Source organism: Gavia stellata, chromosome 3 (genome assembly GCF_030936135.1).
Source record: "Gavia stellata isolate bGavSte3 chromosome 3, bGavSte3.hap2, whole genome shotgun sequence".
NCBI lineage: Eukaryota > Metazoa > Chordata > Aves > Gaviiformes > Gaviidae > Gavia > Gavia stellata.
Genome location: NC_082596.1, coordinates 102,134,622 through 102,158,025, shown reverse-complemented (window position 1 = coordinate 102,158,025; position 23,404 = coordinate 102,134,622). Strand labels below are relative to the sequence as shown.

General features: G+C 38.2%; 1 protein-coding gene across 2 annotated transcripts; it reads left to right on the top strand.

Annotated features, from left to right (window-relative positions):
* Positions 1-1,329: 1,329 nt before the first annotated feature.
* PRPF4B (pre-mRNA processing factor 4B) lies at positions 1,330-23,399 on the top strand. 2 transcript variants are annotated; one of them, XM_059815247.1, is made up of 15 exons: positions 1,330-1,411; positions 5,304-6,497; positions 9,518-9,691; positions 9,960-10,115; positions 10,850-10,931; positions 12,521-12,731; positions 15,160-15,233; positions 16,733-16,823; positions 17,198-17,345; positions 18,567-18,704; positions 19,903-20,056; positions 21,056-21,170; positions 21,677-21,828; positions 22,289-22,375; positions 22,890-23,399. In XM_059815247.1, the coding sequence occupies exons 1-15, from the start codon at positions 1,374-1,376 to the stop codon at positions 23,091-23,093; spliced, it is 3,018 nt and encodes a 1,005-aa protein (XP_059671230.1). In that variant the 5' UTR covers positions 1,330-1,373; the 3' UTR covers positions 23,094-23,399. The 2 variants fall into 2 exon arrangements, with proteins under 2 accessions (XP_059671230.1, XP_059671229.1); XM_059815246.1 differs by having other exon boundaries at positions 1,342-1,411; positions 15,166-15,233.
* Positions 23,400-23,404: the final 5 nt, after the last annotated feature.

Genomic DNA, 23,404 nt, shown 5'->3' with positions numbered 1-23,404 from the left:
GGTTAGCTTCATCTCCCATGCTATACGACGCATACGCATTCTCATCTTCGTCTGTTTTCAGACCGCCTGAAATTTGACACACTGTATCTGTTTCATGCACACAAGCTAGGTGTGTCCTGATCTTACATTTGATGCTGCTTGTGAACTGGCGGAGCTTGCACTTGTATACCTCCACCAGAAACACTTCCACCAGGCCAGCAATCCGGGCTTCAAAACCCCCAAGCACAGCAGCATACAACTGGGATGTTGCGATTCGCTCGGGGCAGTGCAGGTTCACTGACAGAACACATTGGTATTTGTGTTTAAATTAATTCATTTTCTGTAGTTGCTGGTAGGTAAATCTACAAAAGACAATAAACAAAACAGTTAAAATCTACTTCATGATTCCAAATATCTTTTATCAAAACTCTAGGCCACAGTGAAATCTAGATTCAGATTCCAGTCCTAGGAATGTCTGCAGATTTATTTAAGACTATCTGAAAGAAGTGAGGGTTTTGCCGTGAGAAAAATGATGCCAATAAATGATTACTCAAATCACTTCCTGAAATTAACTACAGGTTAGTAGTATTACGGCATTTTTGTGTCAAGTTTATAACAGTTCCTGTTAAGAAACAGGCGGTATTAATCTTAAAGCAAAGAACGCTGGTGAGAAACCTGCACCGCTAATACGGGGGGGGGGGGGGGGGGGGGGGGGGGGGGGGGCTCCGGACCGCAAACATTTACCAGCGTACCCTAAATACAGCCCGGTGCCCCGTCGGTAAAGGCCCGCCGACCCTTTCCGTGCAGCTCGGTGTAGTCAGATGGAGTCTGGAAAAGCAACCTAAGAGAAGCAACGCCTTACAAGACGCGCCAGCTGCCTCTGGAGAGCCCGCAGCGAAACGCCTGGCAGACCCCTCCCGGGCTGCGGCGGCGGCCTCGCCCATCGCCAGGCCCTTTCCGAACTCGAGCGGCTGGAAACGGCGCCCTCGTCCCGGCGAGGTCCCCTGAGGAGACGCCCGGGGCCGCGGCCCGGCCATCCCGGGAGGTGAGGAGGTGCGAACGCGGGTATCGGGGCCGAGCACCCCACTTTCGCTCCACCCCCCCACCCTCTCCCGGCAGCAACAGCAACAGCAGCAGCACCGAGCCCACCGCCGCTCAGCCTCACCGGCGCCAGGCCGCTCCCGCCGCGCACTGAGCGCCGCCTCCCCTCAGCCGCCCCTGGGGGAGAAGGGGGCGGAGCTTCCGGCCCGCTCCCTACCCAGGACGCGGGGTTCACTTCCGGCGGCCGGCTGCCCCCGCCTCAACCCGCCCCCCCTCCCCGCCCGGCGCCTCCGTGCGCGTGCGCCGCGGCCCCGCGTCTCCCCAGCGGCAGCGAAGGAGTTTGGAAGTTCAAAATGGCCGCCGCGGCGGAGCCCGAGCTGCGAGCGCCCGAGTAAGAGACCGGCCGGGAGGCTCCTAGCGATGGCGCCTTGGGGAGGAGGGAGGCGGGAGGCGGGGGGGAAGCGCGGGCGAGGGGAGGGGGGGAGGACGAGAAGCGGCCCGTGTGGAGAATGCGAGGCAGGAGGAGGCAGATGGGGGAAGGCGGCCGCTCCGGGAGAGAGGGGTTGCTATAGGAGCCGGCCGCCCCGCCGCGAGGCGGCCCAGCGGGGCCGGGGCGCGGGAGCCGCCTCCCGCCGTCTGGGGACCGGGAAGGGCGGGGGGGGGCGGCGGCGCAGGAGGCCGCGAGCCGGGCGCGCGTGAGGCGGTCTGCTGGGGGCGGGGGGAGGGGAAGCGGAGCCGGGACCTGCGGGCGCGTGTCCTCAGTTCCGCGTGCGCCTTCCCGCCTCGGCGGGGGCTCCGGCGCTGCCCTTCCCGCTCTCGCACCTCCTGCCCTTCCCCGGGGAAGCGGGTTTGCCGCGGGGAGGGAGGGGGGATCCTCTTCCTCCGCACGGTTGCGAGGCTGTTGCCCTCCCGGGCCGGGCGGGTGCCCGGCGGCGCGCAGAGCTCGGGCATCCCTGAGGCGAAGCCGGGCCGGCGCTCCCCGGGATCCGCCCCCACCCCCGCTGCGGGCCGCGGCTCTCCGTCGGAGCGAGGCCTCCCCGGGCGAGGGGAGAGCCGGGCCAGCGGGTGCCTCGGGGCTGCGCCTGCCGCCGAGCCGCTGCCCGCCCTGAGGCGAGCCCACCTCCCCCGAGTCCCGGGCGCTCTCGCGTTATAAGAAGTGCCTGCGCTGGTGGAAGCAAAAAGCGATTTGTTGCTGCCAGCCCCTCCTTCCAGCCCTTGAAATGACTGGCAACTCCCGGCTCCCGTTGGGAAGCGAAGAACGAGCTGCCGCCTCCCCGCCGGACCGGGGTTCCGGGGCTGTGTTTTCCTGGCACCCCGGTTAGCGTCGTCAGATTTAGGTTTGTCGACACTCACGAGCTTGTGAACGCTTTCTTCTCTGGAACTTTTGCCCGGAGCTGACAACCTAATGTTTACTTTATTGCTTCTCTTCACTGTATAAATATTTTAGCCATATAAACGGCTTTCTGTATTTTTTTCTCCCTTAAAAAGCAGCGATTTGAGGCTTTGTTGTTGTTGTTAAGTGGGAGTAGAAAACAGGTGAGGAAAAGCAGTGGATGTACATGTGAACCATGTAAAACGCATGAGCACATGAAGAAGAGCATTTAGTATTGTATAGTGAAATATAACTAAGAGTAATAAGGTAAAAACTGCTGATAGGACGCCTGAATGTAGGAAAAGATGGGTGAAATCTCTTTGCAGATCTTCATGAACTTCCTACTGTTCTTCTCCTTGAATTCAGAAGAGAAAATGGGGCTATAACAAGATCATGTCACAGTTCCTCCCTATTTAAAGCCACCTAAACATGTAGTTACCTATCTGCCTCATGACCCTGTGAAATCTTCTTAAAAGGTTTCTCATCCATGTTCTTACACCTCTGAAGAATTTAAATGAAGTAAAAGTTTAACCACTTTGTGATGGAATTACTTGAAATAAACAGATTCCTGTACATGAATAAACTCCGAAACATTTAATGCATATTAACAAAGTTTAAAGTAATTTTATAGTTGAGGTACAAATGCAAAGAAAGCTGGCAGTCGTATTAGCAGTCTGTAGTGGCCTGAGATACTGCTGTGGTGCTGTATCTCATCTGTCTGCCTCCGCTACCAACTTGCTTTTACGGAATGTAAGGTGAGGTTATTACATAATATTGAAATACATACGATAACAAAATAACTTCCTTATAGATTTCAGTGCCACTTTCTGCTGTTAAGAGAAGGAAGACTTAATCTGGAGCAGCTTGAATGGATGTTATTTTTTTGTTGTTCTGTAATATTTTTATAATGTATTAAAGTACCATTAATGTGTTATTGGGGACTTACACAGCATCCTGTATCTGATTAAAAAAAAAAAATCTTGAAAGATGCATAGTTCCCTTAAAATTCTCCTTGTGACATTTCTCTGCCCTTTAGACAACTTATATCATTGACATACTTGCAAATCCAAGTTCAGAAAGTTTTGCATGTAATATTTTTTCCTTCTTTTTAGTGTCTTTTGTGCCAAATGCAACATATAGCAAACTCATTTTAAGGCAGTTGGTCCTCTTTCTTTCTGATATTCTGTTGTCATAATGGTGTGGAGTGTCAGAAGGAAGCAACTAAGAAAAACACCTTTCTATATGCTTTGAGTAAGCAGAAGTAGTGAGAAAGATGTAGAAGAAAAAATATTCAGCATTCTGACTTAAGACTCTGAATATTGCATATTTTTAACTCAAACAGTCTGTTCCCTTAGGAAGTTTCTCATTTCGGAGCACTAAAGTGTTAATGGTTTTAGCAAGTAATTTTAGTGTATGTTGCAGAAAAGTCTGGATTATCTACTAGTTCTAGAATTTGCATTAAATCAAGCAGGAGAGAATCAGTAACTGTGCACTGTTTGAAGATCCTGTCTTTCATTAGGAAGACACTAATTGAATTTATAGTGAAGGTCCATCCTTTAGACCTGGCTTAGAATACCTCTGATATGATGAATGATCCCATAGAATAAATATATTCTTCAGAAACATCTGTCTTGTGAAACTAGTAGAGTTGGGAAGAGACCTCTACGTTTTTGTGTACATCCTACCACCACTTCTGACCATCATGTTTAGGGAACTTCTTTGCAATGAATGAGGCTTGGGATACAGAAAGAGCTATATTTAAGTTATTAAAGTGTTAGCTAGTAAATTCCAAAACTGTACCTTAGGTGGGGTGAGTTTGTAGAATAGTGAACTCTGGCACCTATAGTATCTGGCAACAGATTTCAAAAGGCAAATATCCGTCTTACCACAGACAGTAACTTAATTGATACTCTAAAGGAGATCATGAGGTATTTGCTAAACATTGTAAAAAAATATATTGGTAAACCAGTTTCAGCATCTGAGGAAGATAATGTAAGTGAATGCATAATGTCAGGACTGAGTTTTAGAATTTTTTTAAGTTATGAAGTACACTATTTAAATTGCTTGTTGCTGTGACTAGCTAGTTGAAGTTTTGTGGGTTTTTTTTAGAAAAAACACTATACATTATTATTTTAATAACCTGCTGTAGACTTATTTTCTGCTTTTTTGTCCAATGCTGTTTTACCGGTCTAAAGATTACCACTTTTTTCTTGGGAAGCTTACAGTCTGCTGTATACTGTCAGAAAGCTTTTCCGAAATGAGACTTCCTTAATTTATCCTGTTCCTCAGTAGTGTTCCCTGTATTGCATGAATAATATAAACGCACAATAAGAATCGTTCTTGATTTTTTAACAGGTGGCTACACTTACAGAAAGAAATAGCAGTTCAGAGAATCAGTTGACTCTGTGTGAGATTCTGCAAGATGGTTTCATTAGGCGGTCAGCATCATCCCTTGAAATAAGGTTGATCTTCGGAGCACAACTGTGTTTTGCCATTTGAAAATAATTTTAAAAGGCATAGCTTGGGTTAGGCATCAGAGTGGAGCAGCAGATAAGATAGGTGATGGACTGACAGGATGCATAAATATGCAGCACTGTTATATACTATTAACAGATATTGTCAGTATTGAACCTAAAAGCATAAGCATTGATTTCACCCACGTTTTGTTTTGTTAGTGCATTTGCTGTGTCTTCCTTCCGTAGTATTTCTTTTTGTAGTCAGCGCTGTCTGTTCATGAGGAAGTGTGTCTGCTGTTATAACTTGGTTACATTAGTCATACATTTTTAATTCTCCCAAAGGTAGGTAATTAAGTGCCAGTTAGTTTCTATCATAAAAAAGAATGTCAATTTAACACAAGATTAAGGACTGCAGTGAGTTGATAGTACTGATGTGTAGTTTTTATTTTTTGCAGGGTTGAGGATGCTGATGCATCTGAAAGAAGTGTAAATGAAGAAAATGGGGAAGTATCAGAGGCAGACCAACCTCAGAACAAGCACAGCCGACACAAAAAAAAGAAACACAAACACCGAAGTAAACACAAGAAACATAAACATTCTTCAGAAGAAGATAAGGACAAAAAACATAAACACAGACACAAACATAAGAAACATAAACGGAAAGAGGTAGCTGATACCTCTGACAAGGAAGATGGACCAGCTAAAAGAACTAAAATTGATTTTTTAGCTCCTTTGGAAGACTTGGAGAAACAAAGAGCATTACTGAAAGCTGAACTTGAAAATGAATTAATGGAAGGAAAAGTCCAGTCTGGGATGGGATTAATATTACAAGGCTATGAGTCAGGATCTGAAGAAGAGGGGGAGATTAATGAAAAAGTGCGAAATGGAACGAGACCTACAGCTAAGTCAAACACTAAGGGGAAATTAGAACCTGTGGACAACAAAACTAGTTCCAAGAAAGGAAGTAAGAGTGAATCGAAAGAAAGGACTAGGCACAGATCTGACAAAAAGAAAGGCAAGGTAGGAGTTGATGGAATCAAAGAGAAGACAACTAGAAGCAAGTCAAAAGAGAGGAGGAAATCCAAAAGCCCTTATAAGAGAAGTAAATCTCAAGATCAGACAAGGAAATCTAGATCTCCAATGCTTAAAAGGCGATCTCAGGAGAAAAACAGAAAGTCTAAGTCTCCCCCAGAGGATAGAAATAAGGCTGATGATAAAAGTAAATCAAGAGATCGCAGAAAGTCTCCAGTTGTAAATGAAAACAAAAGCAGAGATCGTGGCAGAAAATCTAAATCACCAACAGAACTAAGAAGCAAATCCAAAGATAGACGATCACGGTCCAAAGATAGAAAACCTAGGAGATCAGAGACTGAGAAAGAAAAAAAGCCAATTAAATCTCCTTCTAAAGACGCTTCTTCAGGGAAAGAAAACAGGTCCCCTAGACGACCTGGCCGTAGCCCAAAAGGAAGAAGCTTGTCTCCCAAACAACGTGAAAAGTCGAGAAGAAGCAGATCCCCTCTCTTTAATGATCGTAGATCTAAACAGAGTAAATCCCCCTCTCGAACTCGGTCTCCAGTTAGAAGAGTGAGGAGTAGATCTGCAGAAAGGAAAAGAAGAGAATCAGAAAGGAGGCGTCTTTCTTCTCCCAGGTAACTTAAAGATGTCATGAACCATCACAAAAATGCATTACAGGATGAACTATCTTCTAGTTCTGTGTTTATCTCTCTTTTTTTTATTATTATTCTGAAAATAGCTATTAAAAAAAGTAATCAGATTGTGCATTATATTATAAGCTTACTTTGTATGTATTCAGTTTTTAAAAAATACTCCCCCCAGCTGTCAGACATGCCAGCTTTGTTTGTTGAAGTGCTGAGTTATTTGCTGCTCACACCATTACTGGGAACAAGTTCTGTAGCTCAGGTTCTCCTTTTTGTCACTCAGTTGGATTCAGAATTTGGCTGCTATTTTGTTTCTTAGTTAATAGTTCTGCTGCTTTCAGGAATTTCTGTGGAGTGAGAGTCCCCTTCACTCTTACGTATCAGTGCTGGCTAAAAGTGGGTAATTAGCCCCTCTTCCACAAAAAAACCCTGTAACGATACTCAACATGTGTGAATGTGAGCAGATCTTTTATATCAAGATGTCCTTCTCACGGTCCTTTTTTTCTTAAAAATATTTTCTGTTTTTCATTTGCTAGAGGTATGGTAGTGTTGCTTCATTATTAGTCTGTTGTATATCATTATGATATTTTGCATACACTTAAAGGAGAAAGACTGAAATCTTTTTAATGTATTTTTAGTCTTAGTATCTTTTAAAAAGACAATTTAGCCCATGAAAGCAGTTACCTTAAAATTTAATCTAAACTATGAGAAATAATTAACTAGCATCTCCTTCTCTGAAGCTGATAAGGCCTGGATGTTAAGTTCCCAAGCAGAGAACAATATAAATGTATACATTTTTGGAAGTTAAGTTGTTAAATGTAAGAAGTTCAACGGGCAGAAGAGTTCAGCATTACTTTTGGATAATGAATAATTTCAAACTTTTTATCATGGGGTTTAGCTTCACCCACTCTGTGAATTAAGAACAAAGAAGTATGAATTTAAAACCATGTATTGGAACCACGAAGATGTAGCTCAGTAAATAAGCGCCTAATAAACGTCAAAGTCTTTCTGCCTGCATCACTGAACATTACTCTGGTTTCAAGTATGGGATGTCTTCTATGGGCGCATTATCAGCTTATTTGTCTGTACTACTGCATAGCAGTACTGCAGGTACTTTGGAGGATGGCCCCACTGGTGTTAACCAGGTTAAGCAAGTATTGTAAATGCTAGCTGTTTATCTGACTGCTTTCTAGCGAATCAGGAATGTATCGGTACAACAACTACGTTTCTTAGAGACATAGTATTTGACTTGTCTTCCGTACCATTTTGCATCATTCAGTTTTCATTTCTCATGACAGCTTGCACTGCAGCCAGTTTGAATTAGTTGTCTAGACGCTATTTCGAGTGATGCATGTGTATAGAATTTTGCTATCAAATTCATACTTGTGTACAACACCATGGTGAGCAGCATGTGAGTGGGGGACCACTAGGAAATATTTTCTGCTGGAAGTGTTTGCAAATCAGCAGGAGTAATCTATCTTTCTCGGACATCCTGAATTAACTCCAACTATGTTTGAGTTTTAACTACCTGTAATTACTCACGCTGCCAGAGAATTTCAGGAGCTTTAATGAACAGTTTTAACCAAAAATTCCCAGTAATTTTATTTGTCATATTTGTTTCCAGTGTTCTAATCATGTAAGATACTTCTTGGGTCTTTGGCTGAAGTTACTCATTATGTGACATTACTATGAATTCTTAATCAGCTTCTACTTTTTATCTCATACCTATGATCCCTGAACTGATTTAATTTTTTACAGTTGTTTGGATTGGGTTTTGGTAGTACAGCCACTTTGTTAGCCAGGAAACCTGGAACTGTCAGTTCATCCTGTGACTTTTTTTGTAATATTGTTCACAAGAACGTAACATAAATTAAATGGGTTAAAGGGATCAGCCTGCTCCAGCATTTGAGTCTACAGTAATTTCTTGTAGAAACTGCCAGTACTTCTATGTGTGCATAGATTTTCTTTCTGTCCCACTGTTTACTATTTTGCATCAGTTCTGTAAGCCTGGTCATTATATGCAGCTAAGGTAACTGAAGCTGATATAACAGTCTCAAAACAAACAACAAACTATTACAGAATGGGTGGAATTAATCTTTCAGACCCAAGAGATTTTAATCATTGGTGAGAGATAACACCTGAAATAACTTGTCCCAATTTGATCAAAAAAAAAAAAAAAGAAAAAGAAATAGAGTAGCAACATTTTCTTTGAACAATGGTGTAGAAATATTTTCCAAGAATTTTTGTTGTAGCCTCACTAGAATAGTTGTTAAATATTTTTAACTTCTATCCTTTCCAGTTTTTGGTTGAAGTCTTGCTGTCGTGGAATACTGTTAAGCTTTTTAATCCCATCAAGGATTTTTTTTCTTGAATAATTGTGGCTCTGTGTAGACAAGAATGAACAAATGTTGAATGGTATATAGTGTCAAACTTGAATTATTTTTTAATTTGAGACGTGTTAGTTTACATGTTAATTAAGAATTTTAGTTTCCAGCTGCTGTATTAGAATGTGTGAAATGTTGAAGCTGTCCAGTTCTAGTGCCCAAATTGAAATAGACATTGAAGTCATTGTTGTGGAGTAGCGTGGTCCTAAATTTCAAGACTGTGTTGTAAAGTTGCTGAGAAAATGCTCAAGAATTAGTTTTGGGGGTTTATTTGTTGTTTAAATACTCTTTATGATAAACATGTGAAAACAGGCCACTACTTAATGTAAGACCTAAACACAAGCTTTGTTTTAAAACCTCTCTTAGCTTTGTGGTATTAATTAACAAGCTCTGTTTCCAGAATTGTCCTGAACTAGACCTATGTATGGGCATGTATTTCCCAGGGTGGGCGGACACACACAAGAAGGGCAGCCAGCTCTGCAGCATACTTACCCATCCCTCCCTCAGAAGCCCAACTGGTGGTCCCTCACCTGCTGTAAGATTTTAAAGTGAACTTTTAGAGGGAATTGTAATTTTTGTTTTCAGCTTGCTCCTGATTTTACTACCATTCTATTCCTCTATTTTAAGAACGCGGACCAGAGACGATCTTTTGTCTAGACGTGAAAGATCAAAAGATGTTAGCCCACCCAGTAGATGGTCGCCATCCAGAAGAAGGTCTCGGTCCCCCATTAGAAGGCGGTCTCGCTCACCCCTTCGACGTAGCCGATCTCCAAGAAGGCGGAGTAGGTCTCCTCGGAGAAGGTAAAGACACACTATGTTTTTTAATATATTTTGTAAAATATTACTAAAAGAATAAAGATTGCTATCTTGTGTGTAAAAAAATGATGCATTTTTTGTCAACATTTATACGCACTAGCATAGTTGAATTAATTTTGTCCTCCGTTAATTAATTTGGTTTATTACTTGGAGTCATTATGTACCTTTATGTTTTATGAATAGGTTTTCCTCTTTTTCTTCAAAAAAACAAACCAAAACCCTAAAGAACCAACCCCCTCTTATCGTTTACCAGGGATAGGGGCCGAAGAAGTAGATCTCGCCTTCGAAGGAGGTCCAGGTCACGCGGTGGCCATAGACGTAGGAGCAGAAGCAAAGTTAAAGAAGACAAATTTAAAGGTAGTCTTTCTGAGGGTATGAAAGCTGAACAGGAGTCTTCATCAGATGAAAAGTAAGAATTAATTTCCAACTTGTGCTGATTATCTAAAAATACAGATCCACTGGTATGGAGAATGAACTGACATTTATGGTGTAGATTTTGGGTTGTCACCTAAAACCTTAATCATGTTTTACGTCTTATGATCTTGTCAAATTACTGTTGGGATGATCTGGAAAACTTTGGAGTATGCAAGAGATACCAAGACCTATTGGCTAGGGGGCAGACCTGAGGAGATGATGTGTTGTTCGGTTTCTAAATTCAACTTGATCAGTACCTTGTGAAAATATTTGGTCTGTTTCCTCAAGTTTACTGCTTGAGGAAAAACTGTAACAGCTGAAAGGATTAATTGCTGTCTGCAGGTTGCTTTTATATTTGCTAAATATCTGCTTAATCCAGTTGCACAAGAGTATGCATTCTTAATCAAATTATCAAGGAGGAATGATGGTGGAATGAAAATGAACAAGTTTTTTTTTGTTTTTTTTCCTTTTAAAAGCAGTTACTGTTAATTGTTTGCAGTTAAAAATTAAATACTCAAAGTCCCAATGAGATACCAAAAAATAAATTTTCTCTGTAAGGACATGTAAATACGCACACTGGGATTTAATACAACTTTGCTTTCTGAATCAGTTGAACAGCTATTGTTTAATATATTATGTGCTTTCTACACCAAAGAACAGCATTTGGTAAAATACAGTAGATAATCTTATGTTTATGATGTTATATAAGAAGTAATTATATTTTTATAGTCTTGAAGACTTTGATTTGGAAGAAGAGGATGAGGAAGCAGAGATAAGACAAAGAAGATTACAGCGGCAAGCAATTGTTCAGGTACACGGTTATATTATCATGTGGGTTACAGAAACTAATTTTATGCTTTTAGCATAAAATGTGATAAAGGAAGAGTCTTAGCCTATTACTACATTACAGTAATAATTATTACAGTAATATTTACTATTGTTATATTTTTTCCAATTAATTTATTGTAGATGTTAATCTCAGTTAAACTTTACACTTCTATCGCAACAGCCTTGCATTTAAGACTGAAGCAAATCTTCTGTGAGTCATTTTTGTGCTATGGTTAAACATTCTCTGGCAGTCCTATGATATGTTAAAAATGTTCTTCAATTACCTTAATCTGTAGGTTTTCTTCATAGCTGTATCATTGATTCCATAATGTCAATATAGGATTAAGTTACATATCAATTAACCTAACTGGTCAGTTTGTTTCAAGTAGAATTATCCTTGTCCATTTCCAAAACCTCATAAAGCCACTGACATAGGTTCCCTCTTCATGAAGTAGAGAATGTATTCAGTTACACGTGTGAGTTCCCATGAACTAATTATTCCTGGTAAGAAGGTAACAGTAGTGACAGGTAACGTGTGATTGAGACCCCTGAAAGGGAGCTGCGGCCAAAGGGGATGTAATTCTACAGCACAAGTTGGGTAACTTTTTTTTAAAGTTGGGATTTGGCACACAGATCACAGTAAGCAAAATGCTGTAGCATATTTACTTAATACTTAGTTATAAAAACAACTGTTATAATGTGCTGCTTATTTTAAGCAGCACTAAAAATACTGTTCATCTTTTGACTTTTATGCAAAGCCCATTGTAAAATCCTTCAGAACTGTGACTGAGCAAAACCATGTAAAGTAAATTATTTCTAAAAGCCGGTTACACCTGTTGTTGGGCCATGCAGGTCGCAAATTCCAGAACTTCATGCCCTAAATAGGAAACCTCTGCTTGTATTATTGAATAGTTTGACCTTGATAACTGAGTGGTACCAGCATTTATTCAGTTTGATTTTTAACTTTTGGGAGAGGAAGTGACATTTGTATAATTTCATACTAGCTGAGTTAAAAATAATTTGTAAAGGCATTGTCTTGAACTTTTTTAATGCATCTGAAAATTTTCAACAAGGAGGAATGAATAAACAGGATTTCCAATTAAAATAAAAAACCTGAATCTAAAAACTACTTTTCTGTACCATAACACTAATAAAAATGGAGAAGATTCTAGGACGTAAGATATAAGATCATTAATTTTTCCTTAAAGACTTTATTTCACTACTTGTGTGCCGGAGTGGTTTACTGATAAATCTATTGGTACTGACATTTTGTCATGCAGAACAAAATAGTTAATCTTCAATAAAAATAGCTTTTTACAGAAATGTAAAAGCCTCAAGGACACACATGAAGTTTTTGGTCCTTTTTTTTGGTGTGGGCTGTGGTGCATTGTAGCAAAATGAGTTTTCAAAAGTTGTATCCCGTTCTACTAATAATCTGTTGCCATTAGAGATGTAGGTGATTATGAAAGCAAAGATTAAGGTTTAGCACAAACCATCGAAAGAGTTGAGTATAAAAATATTTAAATTGTGGTAAGCTGTGATGGTGAGATTAATAATTAAATTTCTTTTTAGAAATACAAAGGCCAGACAGAAGACAGTAATATATCTGTACCATCTGAACCAAGCAGTCCTCAAAGTAGTACGCGTAGTCGCTCAAATTCACCAGATGACATCCTAGAAAGAGTAGCTGCAGATGTTAAGGAATATGAACGGGAAAATGTGGACACATTTGAGGCATCAGTAAAAGCCAAGCACAACCTGATGACAGTTGAACAGAACAACGGTAAGAATCTGAAATCTCACTGTGTAGTGCAATTTATGGAAGTTCAGCTCTTAAGCAGAGCACTTCAGAAGAGGCATTTTGCTTAGTTTCCTTATATACTTGCAGGCTTGGAAGTAGATTGACTTTTTGGACAGAATTTGAGAATGTTTCCATGAATATTATGGTACTTAAAACGTAACATTAAAACAAAGCTTGCTCACTGGGGGGGATGGTATGAATGGAATATGCTGTCTATATTTCTAGTAACTCTTAATACAATTCATGCTATAAATTTGGAAGAGCAAATAATTATGTTTGTCTTTATATAGTTAAGAATCACCCTTTTTAACTTCAAAATTTTTCTTTTCACTTATGCCTGTTGTTTTCTTAGAAGCTTAATATAGTCCTAGTCTTTATTTTGGGCTGGAAACCATGCTCCTTTTGTCCCTCTTTTTGTCAAAGCCACTGTGTTAGAAGAATATAGGTGGGTCTGTAGTAGTTTAGAATGATTAAGGCTTTTGAGAGTCATTGCTAGTAAGTCCATTTTGGTGGCATAACTTCTTGCTGAAGAAATGGCTATTTCCTCGTCTTCCTCCCTGCACATAATCTATTGTACAACAATACTGAAATGAAATACATCTTGATATAAAACCTGCCTTGTGTCTGGTGCAACAAAAGGAACATAGAGCATCTTGCAGTGCACCCTGTAATATTGAAAATGTGCTTTTCGTTGTTGTTGTCTTTCTGAAAGTGGATTACTGTACATCTTCCAAGTAGTCAAAAGGTGTGACTAGTGGCTGTGTGGACATACTTGAGCTAGTTTTTACTAATTCAGTTTCGCTGTACAGTTTAATTGCAACAGCACGCTGTTTAACAAAGGCTGTGAAACCTGCCCAACCCCTCAGGAAGTGGTTGGACAGTTAGCTTGTATTTCATGTCATGTGCTAGATGTATCCTTGGGGGCTAAATATGCTATGTTCTAGTGGATGCTTCTCTTTGAAGTAATAAAGCTGCATCTCTTTGGGACTGGTGTACTGCTCTGTAGTTTGTCCTGGTGTTCCCTTGAGCAGTATGTTTTCAGATTGTTCTCCTGCAATGCAGGTGGAAACTATCTTAAGCACTTTTCTTTTATTTGCATACCACAAGTTTAGACTTAGTGTTCTTATGTGTAACAAACAATATCTTTTTCCTTTTTTTTGTCAGAGGCATGTACTGCTTTCTATTTTTGTCCACTAAAGTATATGAAAATATAACTGTTAACTACTTAGACATTTTGAAGCTATGAAAAATGTTTGTTTTCAAAAACAGATCAGTTACACTCAAATCTGGGAATTTTCATATATTGGTAGGATTCTGGGTTGGAGGTGGCTATAACAACAGATGGAAGCAGTGGATCATCTTTCTTTGTAAGAGGCATTTTTTATTTATATCCTGACCTCATATAGAGGCAGGATAGTAAGTTGCTAAGGAACTAGTTAATAACTCATTGTAGTCCAGTGCAAGTGTGAGTAACTGGAACTAAGAAGAAGATTTGAGGAAAATGCTTGAAGGGTCTATACCTTGAAACAACGGTGTCAGCATGGTGGATGAGGGGTTTTGATGCTGTCAGAAGATTTCAGTCTAGTTATTTTGTATGAAAGTGGTTGGCTATACGCGTCATGAGACCTGAAGCATCTGAGGTTAAATGTTTATTTTTCTCCATTGCTTAATACCCTAAAGGGAGTGTCTGAAGGGATGCTACCATAATGTGTGTTATGAAATAGTTTGACGTTTACTTGCTTTCACTGATGTGTACTTAATTTATATTTCTTTGCTTTTATCAACCAAGTAAAATGTCTTTGCGACTTTAAAGATGATTAAAAGGTGAGAAAGGGATAATCTTGCCCACTTCAAAAATGTTTCTTGTAAACATAATACTTAACATTATCTTTAACTAAAAGCTATGTGCGAGGTCCTTTTCGACAGGGTTGAAGAAAACGTTTTCCAAAGAAACAACTCTTAGGCTTTACAACTTTGGTTTTTAGTAAAATACCTTGCGATTAGCAGAGAAGCCTGAATTTGTATGTTGAAAACATGTCTATTTTTTTTATACATACACACAGTCATTTTATATTTCTTTTTATACGTATATATATATAGTGTCATTATCTGTAGGGATCATGTAAGTATGTACTTTTTGCTTTCTGCTGTGTGAATTATTTGCAAGCTATTATACTTAATTTTTCAAGGAGGTGTAAATTTTTGAGTGCTTCAAAGAACTTATCCAATCTGAGTTTTGTATTTCTAGAATGTAAAATGGTGCTTGCTAGAAACATCAGTAGAGCTACCTGTTTGCCAGCATACTGATCTTAGATTATATTGTAAAGATACCAAGTCACAAATTATACTGGTAACAGAGTTATTAGTTTGTCGTCTTTTTCGTATTGAGTAATCTACATTTCATTTTAAGGTTCAGCTCAGAAGAAACTGCTAGCTCCTGATATGTTCACAGAATCTGATGATATGTTCGCTGCATACTTTGATGTAGGTAATTCTTGGAGATGTGATGTATGATTTTTTTTTTTTTTGCTTGATTTTTGTTAGAGAGTTACTGTCAGATGAGGTTTGTGGGAACTTTGATTTGTAAAAGCATGTGTAACTGAGTGGATAGTATGTTCTGAGTCTTTTGATCAGCCAAGGCAGACAAAGTAGTTCTTAATTAGTATTTCAGTGAAAGAAAGCCTGCTGAAATTAGTGGGAGTTTTACCAGAGTAACCAATTAGGGAATTCACCTGTTGTTTGAATAGGACCTATAATGGCACACAGTAACAAACTTATAAATAAGTTACGCTTTATGTTAATGTTACCATGCTGCACTGTTCTAAATATGCGCTTTTTTCGGAGGTTCATGTATGGTTAATTAGAAAGCGTCTATGTAAGATATTTTGATTTGCTAATGATGCTGTGTTGGAGTAATGTGGTGGTTTGTTTGGTGGGTTGTGTTTTGGGTTGTGGATTTATTTTTTTTGAATGAAGAGGTGCATTTCCTGGTTTTACTTTTGCACTGTTCCAACAGCTTTTCTCTAAATGTGCTGAAATGGCCTGCAAATCTTGGCAGTCCAGTGACTACTTTTGCGACTTGCTGTTCTTTGTAAATCTACCTCATTGTTGCTGATGCACAACACTGAGAAATAAGTCAAGACAACAATTTTCTTCTTAACTTAGAAATTCTCCGGTTAATTTTGGTTTATGGCAGACATAATCTATTAGTTATGACAGAAGCATTGGTGACAAAAGGCTGCCATGATGTCCCTCTAGTAACACTGGCAATAACAATAAAATAAAAAAAAAAATCAAAACCCCTTTGACCTGGAAAAAGATAAATACTTGAAGAATACTGGGGGAGGGTGTGGTGTGTGTGCTTTTAAAAACTTGAAAGTTACAAGTAGGATTTAAATGGCTTGTAAATGAGCAGTTTCCCCCTTCCAGAAACTGTTGCTCAATTGAAGATATTCTTTACTACTCATAGATTTGAATTTGTGAAAATATATTGCCAAATCTCTTAAGAGATGTCAACAGCAATTGTAGTAATTTTATGATCGTAAGTGTAATAGTATGAGATCTGTGAAGTGGCATTGAATGAACAGAAATTCAAGGCTTAAACAGTTACATTTTCCCCGCAAATTGCTAAACTTTATTACTACAAACATACTGTAAGTAAAAAGTGTTATTTAGATGGTCCAAAATGTGCATTCTGACATGACTTGTATAAATTTCTTGTGGGTATTGATTGAAACTTTGCCCATTTATGTTTAATAACAGTTCTGTTGGTTGTTCCCATCCTCTTTCCTTGTATCAGTCTTTAGATACTGGTATGTAAATAGCATTTTGTGTTCGGTAGTTTCTCTTTCTCTCTCATACAAGATAAGGGTATTTGTACTGTGGAGAGGAACAGTGTTTTGGCAGGGAAAAAGAGCTTTTGGTAAGTAAACATCAAGGAAAAGCACAAAGCACACAAGCAAAGCTGTTACTTTTTATTTCAGAGTGCTCGTCTAAGGGCTGCTGGGTTTGGAAAGGACTTCAAAGAAAACCCCAATCTCAGGGATAACTGGACCGATGCAGAAGGCTATTACCGTAAGTTGTATTTGTTGATTCGCAAGGACAGTGAGAACGAGGGTGCAGAATGGAAAAGATCCTTATGGTGAAAAGTACTGAAACGTTATTCTAATGTAAATGTACCACAGTGCCCTCACTGAGTGTGTAATGTAATGGATGAAATGAGCATGCAGGTTTTGACCTCAGTTATGAAAAGATTCGAGACTTACAGAATCACAGTTTGTTCCCCATAACTTCCACAAAGCTAGGTGATATAAAACATTGTACACTATGAAATTAAGTGATTATATCATTTATCCTGTTTTTGTGAATGATACAGAATGGTTTTCATAAAAAGTTGCGTTATGTATGTCGCTCACAACTCTTTAAATTGCTTGATTTTTATCCTTCAGGTGTTAATATAGGTGAAGTTCTAGATAAACGTTACAATGTCTATGGTTACACTGGTCAGGGAGTCTTCAGTAACGTAGTGCGAGCCAGGGACATGGCAAGAGCAAACCAAGAAGTAGCGGTTAAAATCATCAGGAACAATGAACTTATGTAAGTAATGTTTTTGTTTAATAATAATAAAGCATATGTAACAGTTGGAAGTTTTTCCTGATGTGATTTGAATCTCCCTTTGTTTCAAGTGAAGTAACAGATTACAGCTGTGATTCCTGCCTTTTCTGCTAATATGAGCCAGATAATGGGAAGCGCTTGAGGACTATGTATCCACGCTTCTTTACAGCTATCACAGGAGAAGGGTACTTGCATTTTCATCAGGCACTTTCACATTTGGAAAACTGCAGGGAACAGTAGTAACACGAAACAAGGTTACAGTTAATTATGAGGCCTGCCCAGCCCTAAATTTTTTGAGATGGGAGTTGTGGACTGTAAAAATTTTTCTTTGATGGACCAAATGGATTTGGCAGGCGATAGATTTGATCCTAATCGATCATCTGCAACTTAAAAAAAGACATTCGTACATTAATTATTTTTTTATATTCTCAATATGTTTACATGTATATAAGATATATAAAAAGGGGTGGGACTCTCTCTGTTGAAATAAGAAAAAAATTTGAGGTTTTTCAGAATGAGTGAACATTAAAAAGTATGATATATTAAACTACGTTATGTGAGGACTTGTCTATAATACTCATTTTCAGTATCTGCTGCAGTATTTCTACAGTCATGTATTATGTCCTCTTCCATTAAAGACAACTTAAATGAAAATCTTTTCCATGCGTTTTGCCTTGGAAGTTTTAAAAATTGTCTTACTGTGTGTATAACTGAGTTACTTCAAGTTATATGAATAGGTATCTAGAAAAGCTTTTTTTTTTTTAAAAAAAAAGGGGGGGCGGTAAGCTATTTCAGTTTGCTATGTTGTATAGATAATCAGTTTGAGTGTGTACTTGACTCTATAGTCAGTTTAGCTTAAAACTTTTTTTAATAATGTACGAGGTTAAGTACTTTTTTAAAAAAGTAAACCTCTCAAGTGAGTGCTGTTTGAAACTAAGGTGTCATATTACAGGAGGAAATCTAATTTTAGCTTTACACATGACCAGGAGGGAGGAGGAAAGGATAAGTAGGTTACAAAGACAGTAGACGCTGACAGTAGACCACTGTTGTGATTTTTTTTTTTTTTAAGCAGTGGTACATTAAGTAATGACAAGATGCTTCTCATTTCCTGATCATTATAAGCATGCAAGTGAATGGCTAGGTTTAAAAAAGGTATTAGAATTTCACTGATTTTGTTTTCTAATCATATGTCTTTGTTTTCAGGCAAAAAACTGGCCTGAAAGAACTGGAATTTTTGAAGAAGCTCAATGATGCAGATCCTGATGACAAGTTTCATTGTCTACGATTGTTTAGGCATTTCTACCACAAACAACATCTCTGTCTGGTATTTGAGCCACTCAGGTAAGACGACAAAAGTTTGGGGTTCTCCGTAAAAGGTAAAGTACTATTGAGTGATCTTTGCCTTTCTGTTCTTGGCTATTATTTTGATACCTTGTTCTGTTGCCAAGATTCAAGAATGCAAGGAACTTCAAAAAAAAAAATATATATATATATAGTCTGGAGGCACAAATCCATAGACTACTGAATGATTTCTGATTTACTTAAAGCATCATTGTGAACTTTGTCTGGACAATATTTGAAACAAAATAATGTATTATTAAAGATGGATCATCTCACCAGTGCTGTCCTTAATTATTTGTGTGTGTGAGACAGTTTTTTTATTAGTTTTCCTATTATGGGTTTGGATTAAGAATGCATTCCCAGAGAGGTTTAGCAAATGCTGTACATTCTGTGAAGAGTACATATATAACAGCAGTCTAAGGAAGAAATTTGTTAGTGCTTTGCACGCTCACTTTTTCCTTTAACTAATTAGGCTCTTTTGACAGGTTAATTGTAGACACTGTGTTTTGTGATAGATCTGGGTATATTAATTGCCTTAGTTCCCATTCCTGCTTAGAGACATCAGTTGTTTGTATCCTAAGTTTTCTGTGTATGTCATATTTTAATTTTTGCCATATTTGAGTTGAAGATAAGTTATATGCTGAAGCAAAGGAATTTTTATGAAATTACTATTATATTTTCATTAATAAGCAATACAACAAATTATTTTCTTGTGCTGCACTATCTCTTTATAACACACTTGTACATTATTTATATCCAATGATGTTTATGTCCTGAAATTGTGGTCTTTTTATCTGCTGTTTAAGTCATCAAAAAATAGCCTCCTCCACTTGTATTTTTTGTGTACTTCCTTTTTTATTTATTTCTTCAGAAAACAAGTACAAAGGTGGTACAGTTGTTAAGAAAATGCTGTTTATGTGCAAATAAATCCTCTCAAATTAATCTTGATTAAAAATGTGTTCTGAACTAAGTAAGTCCAGTCTAGTAAGTAATCATACAATATAGGATAGATCTGATTGACCAGCATTTTCATTTCATTGCAGAGGGGTGTGTATGTTAAGTTGAATGTTGCTTTTCTCCAAAAACGTCTAAAGCTAACTGGTTTCTTCAAATTTGTCTTACAGTTTAGGAGGCCACTATATTTTCCCTTGTTAAGCTCTTTTCTATTCTTTCTTTCTCCCTTTCTTTCTTCTAATAGTATGAATTTACGAGAGGTGTTGAAAAAGTATGGGAAGGATGTTGGACTCCATATTAAAGCTGTGCGTTCCTACAGCCAGCAGTTGTTCCTGGCTTTAAAGCTTCTCAAAAGATGCAATATCCTACATGCAGATATTAAACCAGATAATATTTTGGTAAGTGATAAATAATTGAAACTTATTTTGCACAGTCTATCATGTAAAATTAAGTATTTCAAATTAATAACATTCTGTTAATGTAGATGAAGTCAAAATTTACTATGACTGAACACGTTAAGGGTTCATGTTTTGATATAAAATGCTATTGTGGTGTAAATAGTAAGAAATACAATACAGCATCTAAATAAAATATTATCTTTAGTACAGTCTTTCTAAAACAAACCTGCATCCACTTGTATCTTTTTAGAAAGCAGATCTTCCAAAGTAAGGCAGTATCCTTTCTTAGGAGAAATCTTGGGACTTTTTCCATCAATGGTTGAAAAATGTTCTTGCTTTCTGCAAAATGGAAGTAGTTTGAGTCTGGATGGAGATTTTGTTTATGTGCATGAGATAATGGGGAAGAGTACTTAATGTACTTAATGCCTTCCTTCCCACCCACCCCCCCTTTTTTTTTTTTCTGTTTCCATTAAACATTCTGGTTAGCAGAGCATGAGAGCTCCATCAAACAAATCAAGCATGTTTCCTTTGGTTTTCTTGGTAGTCATCCCTGTGAAAAACTCAGATTTTCACTTCATTTAAAATGTTTGCTTCTTGCCATCACAACAATAAAATCTATGTAAGCATGAGATATGTGAATAATCTGCTGGTTTATGAGTGGTACTCTGGATAGTAGAGCTGGAAGTCTAAACTGATACAATTTCAGTATCTGGAATGAAATCCAGGTCCACCAAGGATATTTTGGTAAGGGAAAAGTATGTGAAACTGACCTTTTTTGTATTTCCTAGGATCTGAAGACATTAACTGTCACTTTCAATTTAAGAAGGTTTTACAGTTTCCTTTGAATACAGAGAGGAAGGATTGAAATATAGGAAGAACTTCCAATTTCAAGACTGAATGTTTTTCTTATCTCTGACTTAAATTTATTGCTACTTTCACAGTGCTATTGGTAATTCTGTCTACAAATAGTGCTAGTGGATATTTATGCTTAACTTTCAGGTGAATGAGTCTAAAACAATATTAAAGCTTTGTGATTTTGGATCAGCTTCGCATGTTGCAGATAATGACATCACACCATATCTAGTTAGTAGATTTTATCGAGCTCCAGAAATCAGTAAGTACATTTGGATTGGCTACATGTATCATAAGCGGCAGCAGGATATACTGGTACTAGCAAATGAGAATTTGACTTGAATTTACTCTCTGTTTGGTCTTAGCAAAACCTCACTCTGGAAATATGATGGCAGTCAAAAATTCAGACTTTGAAAGCTTTGTGTGACTCTTCATGTATGTTGGTGGTCAGCTCAGTGAGGACAGGGAGAAGTCATTCTGATTGGTTATAGTTATGTTTTAATTTAGAGGTATTGTTGTGACTTCTTGTTTTTTACTAACTTAATTCATGCTGATTAGTTTGGGTGTTAGGTAAAAACCTCCCTGTCTAAAATAGGGATACTGTAAAAGTTAAAAAGCTTGCATCCTTCTTTTATGGTGACTTCTTATTCCTAAGAGGAGGAGCACCAATATAGTTTACGTATCAGAATTTTTTCATCTGTCTGGTTTTGTGTTATTACATCTTTTAAGGCTGCCTTTATGGAATTAACTGGAATTGCTCTTTTTCAGTTATAGGAAAAATCTATGACTATGGTATAGATATGTGGTCTGTAGGCTGCACATTATATGAACTTTATACAGGAAAAATACTCTTTCCTGGCAAAACCAATAACCATATGTTGAAACTAGCCATGGATCTCAAAGGAAAGATGCCAAACAAGGTAAGAAAAAATAAGTGTATGATTTTTAATTAATGTCTGAAACTGCTCTAATGAACAGTAGAACACACTTTCTTTTTTCTCCCTGAATTCTGTTTATCATATACATCTTCTCTTAACAGCAAGTAAATATCATACATCGCTCTGTCTGTATAATTAATATTGATTTAAAATCTTACGAAGTGAAAGTATACAGCTTCTTTTTCTGTGCAAGCAGAAACCTTCTAAGCACTGACCTGAAAAAAAATACGTAAGTCAATGGAAGATACTGTGTCCTTTTTCAGCTGGTTTGAACTGTATTTTTTTTATTCAATCTAGACATTTCTTACTGTCCTTTTGATAGATTTTCCATTAGTATTAAATTAGCCATGTTGCAATAAGTTAGTAGACATTGATGCTAATTGTGGAATTTGTAAGACACAAAGAACTTGCCTGAAACTCTTGCCTCTCCCTCGTTTTCCAGATGATTCGAAAAGGTGTGTTCAAAGATCAGCACTTTGATCAAAATCTCAACTTTATGTATATAGAAGTAGATAAAGTGACAGAAAGGGTAAGTCCTTAATGTGTCAACTAACCTATTACTTCTTTCCAAGCTCTCCTACTATTACGGTCTTTCAAATGTACCTTAATTAAAAATAAAATTTTATAAACTATTAGAATGTCCTTTTGCAGCAGTATGGACAGGTTACATGCTTATAAACTGGCAACAGAGATTTTTGCTACAGTTTAGGAACGCGTTTAAGAGAAATCTAAGTTTAATCCTGGTAGCTATACAGGGTATCTCCACATAATCTATCCTTAAATTACTAATAAAAGAAATTCTGCCTTCATTTTAGAGAAGGATGTCCAACTTCAGTATAATGTGCTTATGTTGTAGGAGGTCACTATTACTTTGTGTATCATTTTGACATAGTATATGTTAATGATGATGTATGACGGCAAAGGGCGTTGCTGATCAGATGTGAGATAACTCTGCAGAAGAGTTCCCGTTGAAGCTCTGTAAAAGGGATAGGGGTTTTGTTCATTACTTCTTTCCTACAAGGTTGCCGTTTTTGTATTTGTAGGAGAAAGTTACTGTTATGAGCACCATTAATCCAACCAAGGACCTGTTAGCAGACTTGATTGGGTGCCAACGACTCCCTGAAGACCAGCGTAAAAAAGTACACCAGCTAAAGGACTTGTTGGACCAGATTCTAATGTTAGACCCAGCTAAACGGATTAGCATCAACCAGGCTCTGCAGCACGCCTTCATCCAGGAAAAAATTTAAACCAGATGAAGAAGTTCAAAGGGTTTGAGTAATTAAGATACAAAGACTGAAGAAATTTCACAGCAGTTATTAATGTATATAAACATAAGATATTTCCCCCGCAAAGTTGAGGAAGAAATGATACATTTGAATTAACATCAAGGCTGATAATTTCTTTTAGAAATGTTAGAGTAATTCTGTTTTGTGTCTTATGTGAAAATTTTCACTGTAGAACTGTTTTAATTGCCAAGACTGCACAGAAGTACAATGCTAATGTATATGGTTGCAGTTCGTATATATTATAAAAAGAAAAAAGCATCTGTTATAAAAAA